Below are 19,548 nucleotides of genomic sequence, written 5' to 3' on the forward strand. Positions count from 1 at the left end.
GTAGGTAAGTAGCACTTTCTACAATATCCCCCAACATTAGCAGAGTTCCACTCCAGCTTTTCAGAATAAGAAAAAGCCTGGGAACCAGCTTGTGTACTGTGATAAAGAAGAAACAAAAGAAATCTTAAAGATGTGAAATCAGTGACAAAATAAAAAAACAATGTGAAATTTGGAGTGAAAAATTTGGTGCTCCCAGAAGAGAGTGTGTTTATGTGTATGTGTGCTTCTCTTGGTACAGGTTGGAAGCATGGTGGCTTTCCAGTGCCAGCCTGGTCACCTGCTGCAGGGTTCCACGACACGCCTCTGCCAGGCTGACCTCACCTGGAGCGGGACTCAGCCAGAGTGCATCCGTAAGTATCCTATTTAAAAAAACATGCACTCATGGACATCTGGAACACCAATTTAGATTTGTCTGTGAAGTTCCTCAGTTGCAAACATGTCCGGTTGAACTATATACAGTACATAAACTGTATTTAAATTCATTTAGATTACAGTCCAGAAAACATCAATAGTGATTAGTCAACTTATTTTTCCTATAAGCATTATAAAACTAAGAATAATTTACAATATATTCAGTATTAGCCACATTAAGCCAGATGTCAGGGCCACTACAGTATGTTGGGTGTAAGGTATACATGGAATTCAATGTTACCATATACTCAAATGAAAGTAACAGGGGCAAAAAAAAAAGTCTACAGTCTACAAATGGAGTCTACAGACACCTATGGCTTAAGAAAATACATAATAATAAACCACATTTCCCCTGCATTAAATGAGCAGCTGCTATATCAATCTATGGCAATAATACCCATATTCCTTTGCTTGCAAAAAGGACTCCTTGCTCTGCAGCATCAGAATATTAAATGTTTTAAATCTTATCACTACCTGAAAGACAACCTCAGTTAATAAAGAATTCGAGGGTACATTAATGATTTAGTTGAAGCCATACTTAATAAAAGTCACTTAGAGATGGATTTGTAGTTTTTGAAAGAGGGGAGATTAATGTTCTACTTTTTCATAATGGGCACTTGAGTTCCTTTTGAATTCTTTCTGAATTATGTGAGCAATATATCTTACAGAGTTGTGACATGTATCTCGGCACACTTCACTGCTTAACTTCATCAACTGACAAATCACTGACCTCTAAGTGATAAAGGTCTATCTGCACTGTTAGAGAAGGGTTAAGACAAACTAACCCTTTGATCAATTTATTTTAATTTCTTTGCACACACAAAAAATGCTCAGTTTGTACTTCAGTCAATACTTCCACAGACAGTTAGTCTGCTCTTTTTATCTTTTTATAGTGCATCTGATCTCTACCTTACAATAGAAAATAAACACAGCCAGTCTGTGAAGTTGTTTTGATTTGATGAATTTCATTTGCCAAGGAGTACCAGGTTAGTGACATCAAATCTTTGAAAGATATTCAGTGTTTTGTTTGAGGCACTTGGAAGTGAACTAGATTTCCATGAGTGTGACTGTAATGTATATTCCTAACAAATATGGCAAATGTTCACAAGATAGATTGCAATTCAGTTCAAGCGTTTAAAAATCTAATTACATTTTGCATCATGCCACTGCCCCAAAGTATTGTCATTGTTTTGCAAAAATTAGGAAATTAAACAATGAGACGGTCCCCCCATTTAATTGTAAGTCTGTAATAAAACAGCTTTGCACTTAATCACGTCATTTTTTTTCCATAGAATAATCAAGATCATTCCATAATTACACACTGTAATCTTTACACAGAGAAGTTGGTTACTCACAGAGTCGGGCTGAGCACTAAATCATCTCATTCCCCGCTTCCATTTTACACAGTATTGGATAATGGCTGTCCTCTCCTTCAGCATTCCACTAGATTAATTTACAAACAAATAATGTATTTTTACAGCCTCATGACCTGCCCTGTGAATTCATACTTCGAATGAACTGTATCATAAACAGTTCATTAATGTTAAAGGAACTCTAGGCATACAGAAAGTGTGAATGGGTGGATAAGTCTATAGAATAATTGATGTAGTGTTATTAATGTTATACAATATCACATTTATTAAACTATAAGGCTGTCGATTGGTTAAAAAAATTAGATGCATGATACGCTGATTGATTAATCTAATTAAACGTGAAAAATCACATATATCAATATTTACTGAGAGAAGCCCTCAAATTAAGATAATTCAAAGAAATTAGCTACATTGTTGTGGCAGACGATAAAAGCATTGAATACAAATGACAAAAAGTGGCTTTAGAAGTTGCCATATTTTTAGTTTTATTATAAATGTTTTTCTTGTTTTAGAAATGGTTCTTTGAATTCTTTAAGAGTGTTTTTTCCCCCATTTAGCTCAGCTGGTCTCAATCCCTAATTATGTGTCTATAAAAACTGTGTGTTGTTTTAGTGTGAGCACTGAAGAAAGCTATGCGCTGAAATGATTTCTTGCAAGTCTGTTTTTTTAACTCAATGCACATTGCACTTTTTCACTTTGCAAGTTTAGCCTAACATTATATATATATATATATATATATATATATATATATATATATTAGCTTTATTTCAGTCTGACTGTCATTTAATGTGCCGACAGCAATTATTTGATTTTTAATACAGTATATATTTTTTGTCTCCACGCACCAGAAGGAGCAGAAGTTTTGTTTGCATGCAACAAGTCCCTTTACCTTGTTTTATTTCTATACCATTTGAACATAAGCCTATCACTGGCCTAAACTCCACAGCAATCCATTTTAAAATGTTGATCTGTATAAAGAAATCATAGGGGTCGTTCACATAGTGTGCATTCTTGTGTTACATCTGCACTAATATTTAGTTGCTGGGTTATGTATACCTATGTCAAATCAACATCTTCACCCACTGCGATGCGTCTCACTGTTTTTCAGCATCTCGTTCCATGAGGGCTGTGTTTTTAAGATGCAGTATCAAGTTATAAGTAGTTACACATCTTGAGACCACTGCATTCTGTCCCATTCTGTTCTGTCTGTGAACAGCCCATTATTCCATGTTCACTGCTCTACCTGAATTTACGTACAGGTCAGGGGGCATGATTAAATGCAAAATCACAATATTTTTTTATAACCAATTCTAACAAATTAATATGTTAAATTGACAGTCTTATGAAACAGTTGTTTATAGCATTCATAATTACGTAGTGTAACAGTTTCTCTTAAAGGCCTGATTACTTTTTTTTTCTTATGTATCCATCCTATTGATATAGTGTTCATGGATAGCAATCTTTATCAAAGTCTTTGATAAAAGAATGAGTCCAGTGCACTGAGCCAAAGCCTCAATCCCGTCTATTTTTGATCAAAGTCATAGTGATGGTGGAGCTGTTGGAATGACTGAGTGAGCATTGGCTTGCGTTTGATCTACTGGTGTGACAGGTAAAGGTGTGCTCCCTTTAAGTGCAGTCTGCCTGCATGCATCAACATCCGCCACACTCAAGGCTCTCTGCCAGCTTCTGTAGGCACAGGAACATAGTGGTGTCAGTTACCAAGAGGGACCACAAAGATTCTTTCCAAATTGACAGGCTACGTTGTTTTTAAAGTTCATACTTCATTTTGATTTTGCCCACTGAAGTTTGATTACATGGGGACAGAGACTGTTTGCTGGAACAGTAGTGGATGAATAGCACTTACATGTCTTTTGTTTTTCTTATTCCTTTTTCTGTCCTTTCCTTTGTAGCCCACAATTGTAAACAGCCAGAGAGCCCCCCTCATGTTGATGTTGTGGGGATGGATCTACCCTCCTACGGTTACACACTCATCTACACCTGCCAAGCTGGTTTCTTTTTGTCGGGGGGCTCTGAACACCGTGTCTGCAGGTCCGATGGAACCTGGACTGGGAAAATGCCTGTTTGTCGAGGTATCAAACTCTCCATGTAATCTGCCAGCACATTCAAAGGAAAAGTCTGCCAAAAATGAAAATTCTGTCATTACTTACTCACATTAATGTTGCTCCAAACACGTATGACTTTCTTCTTCCGTGGAACACAAAAGGTGAATTTTAAAAAAAAGTCTTCACATTATTTATTATTCACCATAATGTACGTTGAATGAATGTATGTAAAAAGTGATTCTGGTCTGTCAAGCTTGACAAAAAACTCCATTAAACCACAGTAGAATTGATTGATACAACTCATATTCCAAGTCTTCTGAAGCAATACAATTACTTTGTGTGGTGAACAGAAAAACGGTTCAAATAATCAAATCATATTAATAAAACGCTTCAATCAAATGTGGCAGCTATGTTAATAACATCAAATCTCATTGGTTCTTTTGACTTGATGTCATGATGTTTGGCCACGAGGGTGAGTAAGTAATGACAGAATTTTCATTTTGGATTGGGTCATGATACAATAATATTGCAATTTTTTATATTTAATATTTTATATATTAGTTTTACCTTTTTCTCATTTATGAGGAAATAGTATACAGTTCCTTGGTTCCCGCTTGTTTATCATTACACGAGCACCCTTGCCATCTAATTGTATGAAGGATCTGTTATTGATCTTATTGACTTATTGTTATTGATTTCATAGCTCATTCTGAGTTTGCATTTTGGTCGAATAGACCTAATGTTCATTGACCTAATGCTACTGTACATTTCACAAGTCAAAAATGTAACCAAAAATGCCATTAGAATATCGATTTTTCTAACTATATTTTTTTCAGGTATTAGAACTAAACATAATACATTTCTGCCTACTCTCTATTATCAAACATTTTGCACAAATGAACACCAAACAATATTTTGCCTGTACAATAATTTATGTAAATGTAAACATGTGCTCTGGTGGGGTGCCGGAGCACTAGCATGTGGCCAGCGTGCTGCAGTGCTATGATTTTACCTTCCCCGTCTTCATCCCGCAGCTCTGAGTGCTGCCACAGCAGCCAACATACGCTGCTGTGTGCGCACAGCTGTACACTTCAGGCTTTCCAGTAATTACTGCACATAAACAGATGTGATTGTCTATTAAAAAAAAATCCAGAGTGGTCCATGGAGAGCTTCCACCACACTGAGATAGGGGCCTTGCTTTTGCAATAATTTGGGAGGGGGATTTTGTTTATTACATGTTGCTTTATGTGTTGACCATGTAATTTCATGTCATTCATTTCATGGCATTCAGTGTTGCCAGATTTCACAAAAAAACATGGATTTTTTTCTTGTGAAATCACAACAAGCATACAGTTAATTAGCAGTTAAGTATCATTTTAATTACAGATCTGCTTCTCAGTCAAAACCCAACAGCATCAAATCTGTATTAATGAATCGTATCTAACAATAATTCAGTGAAGACTTGGAAACAACTGAGAAATGTACTTTTTACCTCTAATAATGTTTTCATTGTATCTGTATGAACCGTGCATGTACAGTATACTGTATGTAGTAATTATAAATAGTTGTTAAAAAGGTCTTCATCCACAGAATGCGACATCCACAATGGTTAATTAGGCAAAGAAAAGTGTGATGCAGAAGTTTCCTTCAGGATCAAAGCACATGTTTCATTTTCTTCGGGCAACATGAAGTGGTGTAGTTCCAGAAATGTACTGTGATAAACCCTTTGGCCTTTAGTTTCATGAAAAAATTATTGGAACGAAATTAACCAGTTATAACCGGTTACCAGCATTTAAAAATAAAATGTTCACTCTGGAACAATTGAAAATCAATTTGTTCCAGTTTTCAGTTACATTATGCAAAAAGATATGTCAGTTTTCATTCCTTGAACCATTTTTAGTCCCTGTTCTGGAGTCGGCCGAAAGAGAGCTACAGGCTAAACCGCCTGCTAAGGCTGATGTGGAACGCGTGTGGGAGAAACTAGAGGATATAGAAAATCGGAGTAGGCGTAATAATGTTCGTATTGGAATCCCCGAGGGAAAGCAAGGTCAGGATACATTATGGTGAAGTTTTTGGATGGGCTTATTCCGAATTTGATCGACACAGTGTACCGCCAGCTCAAGATAGAGTGCACCCACAGAATTTACGGTCAGCTTCCCGTGGCAGGTGACAGACCCCGATCTATCCTGGCAAGATTCTTATAGTCGGCTGACAGAGACTTTGTTCTATGAGCGGCGAGGAATAAAGGCAGGTTGTGCTGGGAGGACCACAACATCATGGTTTTTCCAGACTTTGCTAGATCGACTCAAGTGAAGCGAGACGGATTCAAAGAGTGTAAAAAAGTAAGTAACAGAAAGTAAGCTTTGCACTGCTCTATTCAGCTAAGCTGAGAATTGACGGCAAGGATGGGCGTAAGATTTTTACATGCCCACGACAAGCTATGGCCTTCATTAAATCAATGGAGCGAGTGGGTAACTTTGCCAGCACTCGATCAACAATACAGACTACACATCATGCATTTTACTGATGCAGCCTGAGAGGGTATGTTGTTCTGTTGTCTGCCTACTGGCTCCTGCCTGACTCTCTTTTTTCTTTTCTATTTATTTCCTCCCTTTGTTAACTTGCTGTAGAGCTCATTTGCTCACGTTGTGGGTTCGATGTTATTGTTTACTGGGGCCTATTTTATTTTAATTTTATTGAACATATTTATGTACAATTTAATGGCATGATTTATGTTAAGAAAAAAAGGGGGGGAAAACAACAAAACAAACAAACCAATAAGTGTATAAGTGTATATATACATATATATGTAAAAATCACCAGACTTGAGTAATCTGGTAGCAGTTGTGTCGTGGAAAGTTTTATGAGTGCACTGTAAAAAACAAAATCCTGTTGTTGTTTTTTTTTTATATATATATAAATTGTGAATAATTATGTAAAAAAATACAGTAAAAATATAAACAACTTTACAGAACAACCTGTAAATTTTACAGTTTAAAACTTGTTTTTACGTTATATTTTACAGTGCAGTACCGTCATTTATATTGTTAAATGATAAACTTTATATATTAACCTGCCTGCTTTTCACTTTATAATCTATCGTTAATCACCATAATAATTACAGAAAGGCACATGATGACATGAAGTTCACCAATAGCGGCTCTTTCAGGAGCAATGACCAATAAACATGTAGAGACAGTGCTCAATGTCACTCACACAAACACTAAACACCATCAGGGTAACACATGTGAAATTAAAATAATGCAGAAAACATTAACTAAACTGCATCAAATATAACACTAAACACCCCAAAGTACATAACTGATATTAAAAATAAATAGAAACATAACTATTCCCATAAAATATAATGAAAAGTAATGGGTCATGCAGGAAATTTGGGGATGCCTGATTACTGTTTTTTTACCGTAATTTACCGTAAAAAGTACATGTACTCTCTTGTTAAACATAATATAAATTTTAACCGTTAATTATACAGGAAAATCATACTTTTTACTTCTAAAAAATTACATTTTTACACAATTGTAGCTTAAAACTGCATGTATTGTCTTTTTAAATATAATAAAAACATTTTAACGTATATTTTATGGTAATTACTCATTAACCAATATAAGGTTTTTTACTCTAGCATATTTACAGTCTTTTACCGTTAAAATGACGGACATTTTTTACAGTGGACCGTTGGATTTCTGAGCGATGGACACCAGTTGGGACTGTTATGCGTGAGGTTGAAGCACATTTTTTTCTGTTCTGTGGGTTATTAAAGATGTTATGGTTACATCAGTGTTGGATAGTGGTCTATATAATTTAGCCTTGGGTAAACAATTTATCTTTATATGTCAATATGTCACACTTTAATATAGGTAAAATGTTTCTCTCCATGTGGAATGTTAATGGGCTGGGGCACCCTATAAATAGGTTTTATTTTTTCTTAAGCGTAAAAAATTTGATACAGTTTTCCTTCAAGAAACGCACCTTTCTTTACAGGAAGCTGAAAAACATTTACAATTTAAATGTCTCAAACAGATTACATTTAGGAAGAATCATTATTGTTTTGGCTGAAATAAAACTGAAGCGCTGAATGTCATCAAATGGTCTTAGAGAGTTGACTCAGCTAAAATATAGATACAATACTATTTTGTCACAGAAGGTAGAATTTGGGTTATTCAGGGAAAGACCTATTTTGAGTCAGGGGACAAGGTAAGGAGAATTCTTGCCAGATACATAAAACAGAGAGAGTTTTTTTCCACCATTTCTTCAGTGAAGTCTTCTGAAAGCAATATATTTACTTGTCCCACAGATATCAATGAAGCCTTTAAAGAATTCCATTTCGATCTTTATAGTTCCACATCTACGTCTTCCGATAAGGATATTAGCAACTTCGTAGAGCCGTTAGAACTTCCTAAATTGACAAATGATTAAAAAGACTTTCTTGACTTAGATATTACTTTGGAGGAGCTTGTTTATTGGGTGGATTAAGTTACTTTATAAACAAATGGTTGTGGCAGTGCAAACTAATGGATTAATTTCAGATTTATTTTTTTTCTCTTGGTAGGGGAACCCGACAAGGCTGTCCTCTCTCCACTTTATTGTTCTGTCTTGCCCTAGAACCATTAACAGCCGCAATATGAAAAGAGGATGATTTTCCTGACATTGTAGTAGGAGGTGTGGTGCATGAACTTCTACTCTATGCGGATGATATATTATTATTTATCTCCGACCCTAAAAGATCTGTGCTTAGCCTCCATAGAATTATTCATTCTTTCTTGAAATTTCCAGGATATCGGGTGAATTGGTCTAAATCGGAAGCTTTTGCTCTGACAGCATATTGCCCTGCCACGGCTTTCCAACCTGGCACCTTTCAATGGCCTAAGCAGAAAATTTGAGAGATTTAGTTAATTTTGACCCATTAATGAAAATGTTCTTGTGTGATGTGGATAGGTGGGTTTTGCTTCATCTGTCAATGGCAGGGAAGGTCAATGTTATAAAAATGAAATGTATCCCCAAATTCAATTGTCTACTACAGACTTTCACTCTAGAAGTTCCTCTTTCTTATTTTAAACAATTTGATATAATATCTAAGTCTTTTATTTGGAATGGTAAATGACCTCGGTTGCATTTCAGTAACTGACAAGGAGGCTTAGGCCTCCCCAAAATGTTGTTTTATTACTATGATTTTAATCGCAGACATCTGGCCCATTGGTCTCTTCCACCTGAGAGCCCCTCTCTGGTACAACATTGAACAAGCACTCCTTGCCCCAATCTCACTATTGCAAAGTCGTTCTATTAAATTGCCTAGAGAAGCAAAAATGCATCCTGTTATTTCAAATTTACATTCAGTATGGACAAAGGTTTCTCGCATGTTCAATTCTGATACTTACCTAAATGTTTCCTCAAGTATGTGGCTGAACCCTAAATTATGTATTAACAAGTCTCCCTTTTGCTGGAAAGAATGGATTAAGAGGGGTGTTGCTACACTTGGTGACCATAATGAAAATGGAGCTTTGAGATCATTTGAAAATATAACAATTGGCGCTCCCTCATTTCAAGAATGGCTCACCGAATTTAGGGTGGCGGCATTTGAAAAGATGTCATATAAACAGCTTGGCAAAATAGACACGTATGGTAAGAAATGAGACAAGTATTTGGCCTTTCTGGAGGGCTCTCAGTGAGGACCATGTGGAGAGAAAGAGAATCGTGGTGGTAATTGTAAATTGTGTTGTTTATGGAATTATTTATTTTCTCTTTGTTTGTTGATTTTTATATTTTCTTTTGTTCGTTTGCTTATATGTGTGCATGGTGTAATTTCTTTCAAATTCTTTCTTTTTCAGTTATAGATGCTTTTGGGCCTGATTTAGTCACAATATCACAAAGAAATTGCTTTGTTCCTATCTGTATGAATATATCAGCAACCTATGGCACGTGTGCCAGCATTGGCGTGCAGAGGGGTAATCACTGGCACGCCAGCAACGGCGAAAGAGGAGTAGACTATTTTATTCATATGAAATTCCGCACCGGCATTCCAATCTACATCTTGATGTAATCCTTCCTCATGATCACACAGCGTGCTTTCATGAGCTGAATGAGGCTAAACAAAAAGTTAAAATGTGACGAGACTGCAAATAGTTGATCGGCTTGTGCAAGAAAGTGCAAGTCTCATCACACTTGAATAGAATTTAGCCTCCCATTCAGCTGATGAAAACACGCTGTGTTATCATGAGGAAGGATTACATCAAGATGTATATTGGAATGCAGGTGCAAAAAACTTCATATAAATAAAATAGACTGCTCCTCTCTCGCTGTTGTTTGCGTGCTAGTGATTACCCCTCTGCATGATTTAAAAAAATGTATGACATAATATAAGAAATATATAAGATTCCACACAATTTTGTGATCAATAATCAAAGAAGCAAATTTGTGACTAACTCATTTTGTACAAAAGGACAGGTTTTCTTTCATTAAAGCACTTTCACAAGATGCTCTGTGAAAATTTACATGCAAGATTTTTCACATGCGGGTTTTGCACAGATTTTTCACTCAAACCTTTATGCTGACAATATCATTTGTAATGGAAAATAAACTATTAAAATAGAAAAATGCAAAATAGAAACATTTTCCAAACATTTTCAGCACAGCCATTGAACAGGAAAATAAAAATTGGCACTCCATGTCAAAAAGGTTGTCAACCCCTGTTTTAGAGCATTGGAATTGGGAGTCCAACTCGTAAAGAAATAACAGAAGGCAACCCAGCATACGTTTGCCTGAGAGGCGAATATTAAAGTGTAGACAGGGGGCAGATTTAAAACAACTGTTGTATTTCACTGATGTTCTTATGCATTTAAAAAATGTATCTTTGTGTTTTCAAGTTTATTAAAATGTATTATTTCCATAACAGCTCATTATTTTGTTTGCTGTGTTTTTACAGTCTGATGTCACTATTAAAACTTGTTCTTAAGATATTTATAGTATTGGAAGATGTGTTGTGCATTGGCTAATATTAGTATGTACACATAAAATATTATTATTCACATTATAGAGCATATTCTGAATAAAAGAGCAACTAATCTACCACTACTGTTGCTTAGGAATGTAATTGTATGCATTTTTTAAATGAATGCTGAAAAATGAATGCTGAGTTTTTGCTACTTTTTTTTTTCCAGCAGGCACTAAACTATCCGAGAAACCTATTAAACCAGTACCAGGGACACCGAGTCCGAAGCTAAATGGTGGGTCCACTTTTATTTTAAAATTGGGCTTATATTTTATATTTCATTTGAAAGAATACTGATGACTGTATTAGGTGCACCCCATATAGGATGAGTTATTTTAACTGCAGAGTCACCCTTTTTAGCCACACAGCAGCATGGAACCTCAAATACTTGCTATTAGTGATGTATTCTAGCAGACGGCCCCATGAGGAGGGGACTAAATAAGGAGAAAATGGGTTCCAGTTAGCTTGACAGTAAAATAGACTGGCAGCCACAAGATACTCGACTGGAACCACAAGATAATCAGACTGAACTTTGCCAGACTTTCTCAGGGTGTACAGTGCAAAGATATAAGCACTTAATAATGAGGCTCCTTCAGGCAGGAGTACCTACAGCAAATCTCACTCCTTTAAGCAAGCCACTTTGTAGAGACTGTGACAGAACAGAGACAAGCGGAAATCCAGCACGTGCAGAAACTAATGGATCTCAGAGTCAGTATGGCCACATTTACATCTGGTATTAACATCTGACTCCAGTGATCTGATCATAAGTGAACAGCATGAAATACAGGTGCAAACCTGGTCCAAAACATTTCATAATTCAATCATTAAAACCACATTTAAAGGTCAGAAACACATGTGGCCACCACATTTCTAGCGTAAACGCTAATTAGTCCTGATGCATCCCGGACAATAGCAAAGGACTGCCTTGTCACCTGTCAATCAATCATTCCGCCAGAGCAAGTTTTTAAACCTTGACTTTACTTGCGGCTTTAGAAGAAAATAACCATCTGTTTGGAAAAATGTGGAAAAGTCTCTGCTGACCTCTTGTGATCGGATCACTGACAGTTTGCTGTCTTTGTAAAAACTAAGTGTGTTATCCGCAAACTTTGTGGCCATTTATTTTCATATCAGACTCCATTATATTGATGCATTAGCTGAATAATATCTTGTTTCATTGAGTCTATATCGTGGATTTATTTGACCTGATCAGTTGTATTATTCCTGTTTTATATCTTTGCTGATGCTACATACTAAATCACAGTGGTTTTCAACCAGGAGGCCTAAGCAAACTTCCAAGAGGGCCTCGAGTTGACTTGCTCGTAAAATTATTAAATTAAAAATATAAGTTATAATGTAATAATCTGACTTTCTATAATAAATACAGTTTACATCAAGATGTACAACATGTAAACTGACATCATATTATTTTAAATCAACACCCTTCAACAACAGAACATACAGTTCTTAATCCTTCTGAAATCACATAATTAAATGTGATTACTTATTTCTATGTATTGACATTCCTTGTTTCCGTTAATCAAATTTGAAAGCAAGCAGCTTTGTGGTGCTTTTTAATATAGCAGTGATGAATTGTCTAACAGAGGTTTCATTTGCAAGTCATTATGTTAGAAATGTAAAGCGAAATTTCAGAATATCTGTTAGATGTTTGTGTGCATGAGCATGCCTAATCTTTATTGTCGTATTGCATTCCATTCCCTGGTTGGGTAATTTGTTTTTTCAATTGTTTTTTCACAGTTCCTGATGATGTATTTGCCCCAAACTACATCTGGAAGGGCTCATACAACTACAAAGGAAGAAAGCAACCAATGACTTTGAGTATCACAAGCTTTAATAGAACCACGGGTAGAGTTAACGTCACATTAACGAGCAGCAACATGGAACTACTGCTTTCAGGTTGGTTTACTGTTAAACTCAACAGACTTACAGTGTAACTGACAGAACAGATTCTAATACAGACATACAAGCATTGCAAATCAGAGGACTTTGTGTTCCCAGTATCACAAAATCTGATTTAGTCCATCAGGATAAAATTAAACTAGACTGATTGTTGTTAACATCGCGTTAGATCACTGGACTGGCCTTTTCTTCCTTCTACCATCCACTGCCACTGATGAGACAGTCTTTATGTGAAGCTGACATATGCTTTACATCATCTAATTAATCTTAGACTCTAAATTGGCCTCGCAATTGGCCAGCCATCAGCAATTATCACCAGGAAAGGTGAATAAACCTCCAGTCACTCAAGTGAAAAATTGACTTGTCTCAAAGATGTCGGAATGGTAATATGATTATAATGATGAAAGCAACAGCAGAGCATCAATGATTCGTCATCATGGAGGTAGTTGGCACAATCAAAACTGCAAAAAAATAATTTTCGAACTCAGTATTTTTGTCTTGTTTTCCAGTGAAAGTACCTAGACATCCTTAAAACAGCATATACTGTTCATGAGATGCAAAATGACTAAAGATAAGGTGAATATCTCTAGAAATGTAATTAAATGTCTGACAAAGAATGTAGAATGCTAGGGTGGTGTTCTCAATTTGGCTCTTGTTTTCTAGTTTAGAGTGTGGGCAGTTTAGGACAGAAGTGTTATAGACAAAAGTGGTGTAACACCAAATGGATATTAGTTAAAGGGTTAGTTCACCCAAAAATAAAAATTCTCTCATCATTTACTCACCCTCATGCCGTCCTAGATGTGTATGACTTTCTTTCATCTGTTGAACAAAAACGCAGATTTTTAAAAGAATATTTCAGCTCTGTAGGTCCATACAATGCAAGTGAATGGATGCCAAAATTTTGAGGCTCCAAAATCCATATAAGGGCAACATAAAAGTACATAAAAGTGGTAAAATCCATATCTTCTTAAACGATATGATAGGTGTGGGTGAGAAACAAATCAATATTTAAGTCCTTTTTCCTACACTGTCACTTTCTCCTTCGGTTTTTGGAGAGTCACATTCTTCATGCATATCGCCCCCTATTGGACAGGGAGGAGAATTTATGATCAAAAATGACTTAAATATTGATCTGTTTCTCACCCACACCTATCATATTGTGTCTGAACACAGATTTAAACACTGGAGTCATATGGATTAATTTTATGCTCCCTTTATGTGGATTTTGGAGCTTCAACATTTTGGCACCCATTCACTTGCATTGTATGAACCTACAGAGCTGAGATATTCTTCTAAAAATCTTCATTTGTGTTCTGCAGAAGAAAGAAAGTCATACACATGTGGGATGCCAGGAGGTTGAGTAAATCATGAGAGAATTTTCTTTTTTGGGTGAACTATCTCTTTAATGCTAGGCTTGTCAACTATTTTTATTTTGTGGCCAGACTAAAGGGAAACAAGAGAATGTGTGTTGGTGCATGCCTGCAATTTTTGGTTGACATAAAGAACAGACAGAGACAGTGGCTGAGATGGGAAGAGAGCACTGAGAGGATGAAACACACCTATGTGTCATGTGTCAACAGCTGTCTGCTCTCTGTTATCTGCCATAGGTGTCTATAAGAGCCAGGAAGCCCGTCTGATGCTGCTGGTGTACGATGTGAAAGCGTCCTCTCCCACCACACTCAGCAAGATCAAAGAAGAGCAGTGGACCCTGGATGGATTTGTATGTGCTCAAAACAAAATCAATAAATGTGTTCCATATTAGTGTTATGATTTTTTTAAGCTTGATGTTATTTTATATGAAAGGGTATATCGTTATGTAACAAAATGAATGCAAACTGTTGATGTTGCGCTAAGATAAGATATCACAGTATATTGTGCTCTGAGTGGGTATTGGCATACCGAAGATAATTGTAAAACATGATAAATCTCTTTTTCACCCCTTTATTTTTGCTGTCACTCTGAACAACATTAGTGACTATTAGTGGACAACAGAGTGCAACTTTTTAATGGCTTCACATAAAAAGTAATGTTGTGATGTAACTTATTAAGCTAGTTGGTTTGGTTCAAGGCTTAGAATTCTCTATTTAATTTTTTTTCTAATGCCAGTAGAGAAAATGATGAGAAAAATACTTCCAAAACCAAGGTCGCTGAAAAAGTGGGCTACCGCTGTTGGGCTCTCTGATAGCTTTTTGCAAGCCAGTTAAAGTGTTTTATTGGTAACTCTTTTTCATTGTCCACTCAGGTGTCTGCAGAGCCAGATGGGTCCACTTATGTCTTTCAAGGCTTTATACAGGGAAAAGACTACGATCAGTTCGGCCTGCAAAGGCTAGGTATGGTCTCTATCCTATGTTGATGTTTTTCTGTACGTTACATTGTTTATTTTTACTGTTTTCATCATAAAATTTTCCATCACTCTGTGTTCCTCACTGAAATATTTTAATCCAAAGTACAGTATACAGGATGAGATGCTTGGATTTGCAGTGTGAAAATAACTGAATGTGCCTCTCCATTTCTTTTAGGTTTGAATATGTCGGAAAGTAATAATTCGTCAAATCCACCACATGGTACAAACAGTAGCTCTGTGGCCATAGCAATCCTTGTGCCTTTTTTCGCCCTGATATTTGCAGGCTTCGGATTTTATCTCTACAAGCAGCGGTAAGTCAAGCTGTCTATCCGTGTTTGCCAAAATTTGGTGAGTTGTCATGCTAGACAACTTAGTAATTCGTCAGTGACAAAATCATCATCATTTGTTGCAGGATGGAATGAAATAGCATGTGACAGGTAATTTCTTTAGAGACAGAATTAGCTCTTTTCCAGGTTATTGAATATGATCATAATGAGATGCTCGCGTTCTTCCCTGCAAGTGATTCTTAAGTTCCCATCGTACCCACTGCTGTTCAGTGTCTTTCCACTTAAAGTCTCAAAGCTGTTCCAGATTTTGTCCTAATGTCATGTCTTGTTTGCCCTAACAGGACCACTCCAAAAACCCAGTACACAGGCTGTTCAGTTCACGAGAACAACAACGGGCAGGCTGCCTTTGAAAACCCAATGTACAACACCAATGCAAAGTCCGTTGAAGGCAAAGCTGTCCGATTTGACCCCAATTTGAACACGGTCTGCACAATGGTATAATTAGTTGTCCACCTGACGCAAGAACATGGATTTTTGTTTATAGGTAAAGCGTTTTTGCTTTGTTTTGTTTTTTAAATCAAGGTGGATACAGTCACATTCTAGTCATGGATGGATTCATCTGACTCGCAGAGGATGACTAGCACAAGCACTGTTGCCCTTTCTCTGATATATAAAGCACACTCTTCAGGAACCATGTGATCATGTGCGTCCAAGGGGACATATGGAATTCTATACGCATTGTCATGGGGGATTTTTTTGAAGACTCGCTCTTAAAAATTCTTCATGTCGGAGAGCATGAAGAGATTCTTCTGCTACCTTAATCACACTCTGTGAGTGCTTCTTCACAGTTGACTGGGTATTTTTTTAGGGTAGAGGGATCTGTACATCTACTTGCATATATGAGGAGCATTCGCCACATACATTTTTGTGCTATACACTACCGGTCAAAAGTTTTGAAACACTTATTCTTTATTATAATTTATTTTTTCTTTTTTTTACATTTTAGAATAATAGTAAAGTCATCAAAACTATGGAATAACATAAATGGAACTATGGGAATTATGTTGTTTGACATTTTTATGACATTTAAGCATACACCTTCAGATCAAAAGATTTTTAAGATCATGAGAAACATTTCAGTCAAGTATTTCAAAACTTTTGAATGGTAGTGTATATTACCACATGGGAGAGGCCAAGAGAGAAAGATTCTATCAAGAGTTTATACGGAATTTAAGACTTGATCTTCACATTGACCAATGCAAATTATTCCTCTGACCATTTTTTACGATACTTGATGTTTTATTTTGCAGTTCTTTCATAGCCATATCTTTTAAGGGACAGTTCACACAAAAACAGAAAATTTTGTCATTATTTACTCACCTTCATGTTGTTCCATACCGAGGCAGAGCTTCAGTCACCATTCACTTTCACTGAATAGAAAAAGAGATGCAATGAAAGTGAATGGTGATTGAGTCTAACATTCTGCCTCTCCATTTGTGTTCCACAGAAGAAAGAAATTCTTGTGTTTTGAACATCATGATGATGAGCAAATAATGACAGAATTTTAATTTTTGGGTGAACTATCACTTTAAGATCATCTCTGTGATTGGACATTGAGGCATTCTATGATGTGTGATGTGTTTGGTTAAATTGAGAGAGAAATTGTGTGTTTAAAGTGATTCATAATGGAATAGTGGTTTGTTGTTTCCTCCTGAGAAATGTTTAAAATAATTGCTATAGTTCTTTGATATGAAGTATGTATGTCTCTCTGCTGATAAGCACCCATCTTCAGTACGGGCTATAGGACACATGTCAGCATTTTAACCTGAAGCTTGCAGATTATTTTTATACTGAAGGTATTTATTTTTATTTTATTTTATTTTTTTAAAGTGTCATTAACTGTAGCTTCATCTGTGTTTGGCAGACAAATTTGATATGATAATTTGGTCATTACAGCAACTTTCCATTCTTATTAGTACTATTATTTTACAAAATTTGTACAAAATGAAATGCACTTGACATATATACAGTATACTTTTATATAAACCTCAGATTACATAACATCAGACAAATGCATGTTTCTCAACTAAAGTATATTGATATATGGTGGCAACAATATGATTTTATCTATTGTGTGAACAGATGGGCCATGAAGCACTTTTCCAATTATGTCTGACCTTGTTGTGATACACAATATACATTAAATACATCCATAATAATGAGTAACAAAAGTGAGTGATAATGCATTCAACCTTAGATATTAAGTTAGGGCCTAAACAGTGTGTTTGGTTAAACAAAAATCACTCACAAAAGAATACTACATTGTAGGTATATCACATTGACAAAAAAATGAAAAAATGTGTGTTATGCAGTGCATCTTTGCAACATTTCACACCTCAGTAATTGAAATTTCAATCACTTTATGACATCATAATTAGCAGGGTCAGTATTGGTCATGTGCTTCCAGGCCTCCAAGCTGTGAGATTCATTCCAGTGCCTTCTAAAGTACTCACCACAATATTTTCCTAAGCAGGTCATATGAAAGGATATTGAAAATGATAACAGTATATGTCAGAAGAATGAGTGCAGAGCTGTTGTGCATCGGCATGAGTGAAAGCTGTAGACTTCAGGCGACTATGCTGGCATCACTGTCTAGGAGTTCCAAAATCAAACAAATCAACCTGTGATATTTTCTGCAGTCAACATCAGCCATAAGGAGTTGCTGTCTTGTACGCCATTGACATTATTGTATCTTGTTTTATTTTAATTTTTTTATGCTAAAGGTATTATTATTTATTTTGTCTACTACATGGCAGATTTTTAAACAGTGCCTACCAAAAACCATGTGACCCAGGTCTGCTGCTTCCTTAATTTCTCTACTCCTTCCTCACGTCTGCCATAGGTTTTTTTTTATTATTATTTCTTCCTGAAAAAAACAAAACGTGCAGTTCAAAATCTCTGTTTTTACCTAATGCCACAGTCCAGGAAATTCCTTCACCAAAAAAAGTTCCTTCACCAGTCTAAATTGCCAACAACCGCTTTTGCTATAAGTGACTGCAATAAAAGAAAACACACATTTATGATATAAGATGAACACTTTTTGATCGAGCAAATTAATATTTGCAGTACAGCTGGTTACCCCTCCCATGTTAATGCATTCAAAAGAGATAGAAAAAAGAAAGTAAAATATAATAAATCACAAAAAAAAAAAAAAAATGTTTTGTAAAGAAATATATTTTTATCAAGAAATTATTTGTAAAATGTATGAAACTAATATGTAAATTTTCAATGCAATGTAAGATTAAAAAGGCTAAATCCTTTTGTAATGAGAGCTCCTGTTCTTTCTTTATGTTCTTACTTATAGTTTTGTTGCCAATGGTGTCCTCAATTCAATTAGGGGTTCATAGAGTATTTACCTCTGGTTCCTGATTAATTATGAAAGTTGTATGTTTCAAAGATGTGTCAAATATCAACAGTATATATCATCTTCTGAAACACTTGCCCACTTAAACAAGTTTTCTAGTTATTTTATGAACAGAGGAAAATCCTTAATGCTTAAGTCATTCTTCAACTGTATTTCTCAAAAATGTTAAAAAGCACATTTAAATGTATATTTTCAAACATGTGTGTTCCCTAATATTATTCAAGTAATCCACCGGATCAAGCTTAAGAGCTCAGTGTGAGCAGTGCTCTGCACACAACATGACTGATTAAAATTTCGCAATTAAACATTCCTGTTTACCCCCTGCCCAAATGTCACATTTGTTGGCTAGACACATTTGTGTTGCTATGAAACCACCTGATTGACACCTTCTATCACAATTTGATGCATTGATTTGAGGAGAAAGAAGCCCCAGAAATCCCTGTAGGGTGGATTAATCTCATTTCCCCTTTGACACTGTCTTAAACTGCAGTAGCAGTCTGCAAAGTAATAAACTGTCTCCATGGTTCCACCCATGACAGCTGGGATTGATACATCCATCAAGTGACAGTGTTCATGTATGTCTTGGTGAGTGTTGCATTGAGATCAGCCTCATACAATTCAGGCTATACACAGAAGCAGAGCTCCAAGGGAGAAGATACTTCAAGCCATCTTTTAGAAAACTTAGTTAGAGTTCTGTATCTAGAGAAAGCATCTTTGCTT

The 19,548-nt window shown here is 35.9% G+C and overlaps 1 protein-coding gene across 2 annotated transcripts in view; it reads left to right on the forward strand.

Moving 5' to 3' along the window:
• Positions 1 to 18,730, forward strand: part of csmd3b (CUB and Sushi multiple domains 3b) — a 715,228-nt gene extending 696,498 nt beyond the window's left edge. For both annotated transcript variants that reach the window (XM_051664389.1, XM_051664390.1), the window contains 8 exons: positions 239 to 350; positions 3,695 to 3,874; positions 11,026 to 11,091; positions 12,612 to 12,770; positions 14,381 to 14,493; positions 15,016 to 15,103; positions 15,293 to 15,428; positions 15,746 to 18,730. In XM_051664389.1, coding sequence (XP_051520349.1) covers positions 239 to 350; positions 3,695 to 3,874; positions 11,026 to 11,091; positions 12,612 to 12,770; positions 14,381 to 14,493; positions 15,016 to 15,103; positions 15,293 to 15,428; positions 15,746 to 15,905 — 1,014 coding nt within the window. In that variant the 3' untranslated portion in view covers positions 15,906 to 18,730. The remainder of the gene's footprint in view (positions 1 to 238; positions 351 to 3,694; positions 3,875 to 11,025; positions 11,092 to 12,611; positions 12,771 to 14,380; positions 14,494 to 15,015; positions 15,104 to 15,292; positions 15,429 to 15,745) is intronic.
• Positions 18,731 to 19,548: the final 818 nt, after the last annotated feature.

Source organism: Myxocyprinus asiaticus, chromosome 30 (genome assembly GCF_019703515.2).
Source record: "Myxocyprinus asiaticus isolate MX2 ecotype Aquarium Trade chromosome 30, UBuf_Myxa_2, whole genome shotgun sequence".
NCBI lineage: Eukaryota > Metazoa > Chordata > Actinopteri > Cypriniformes > Catostomidae > Myxocyprinus > Myxocyprinus asiaticus.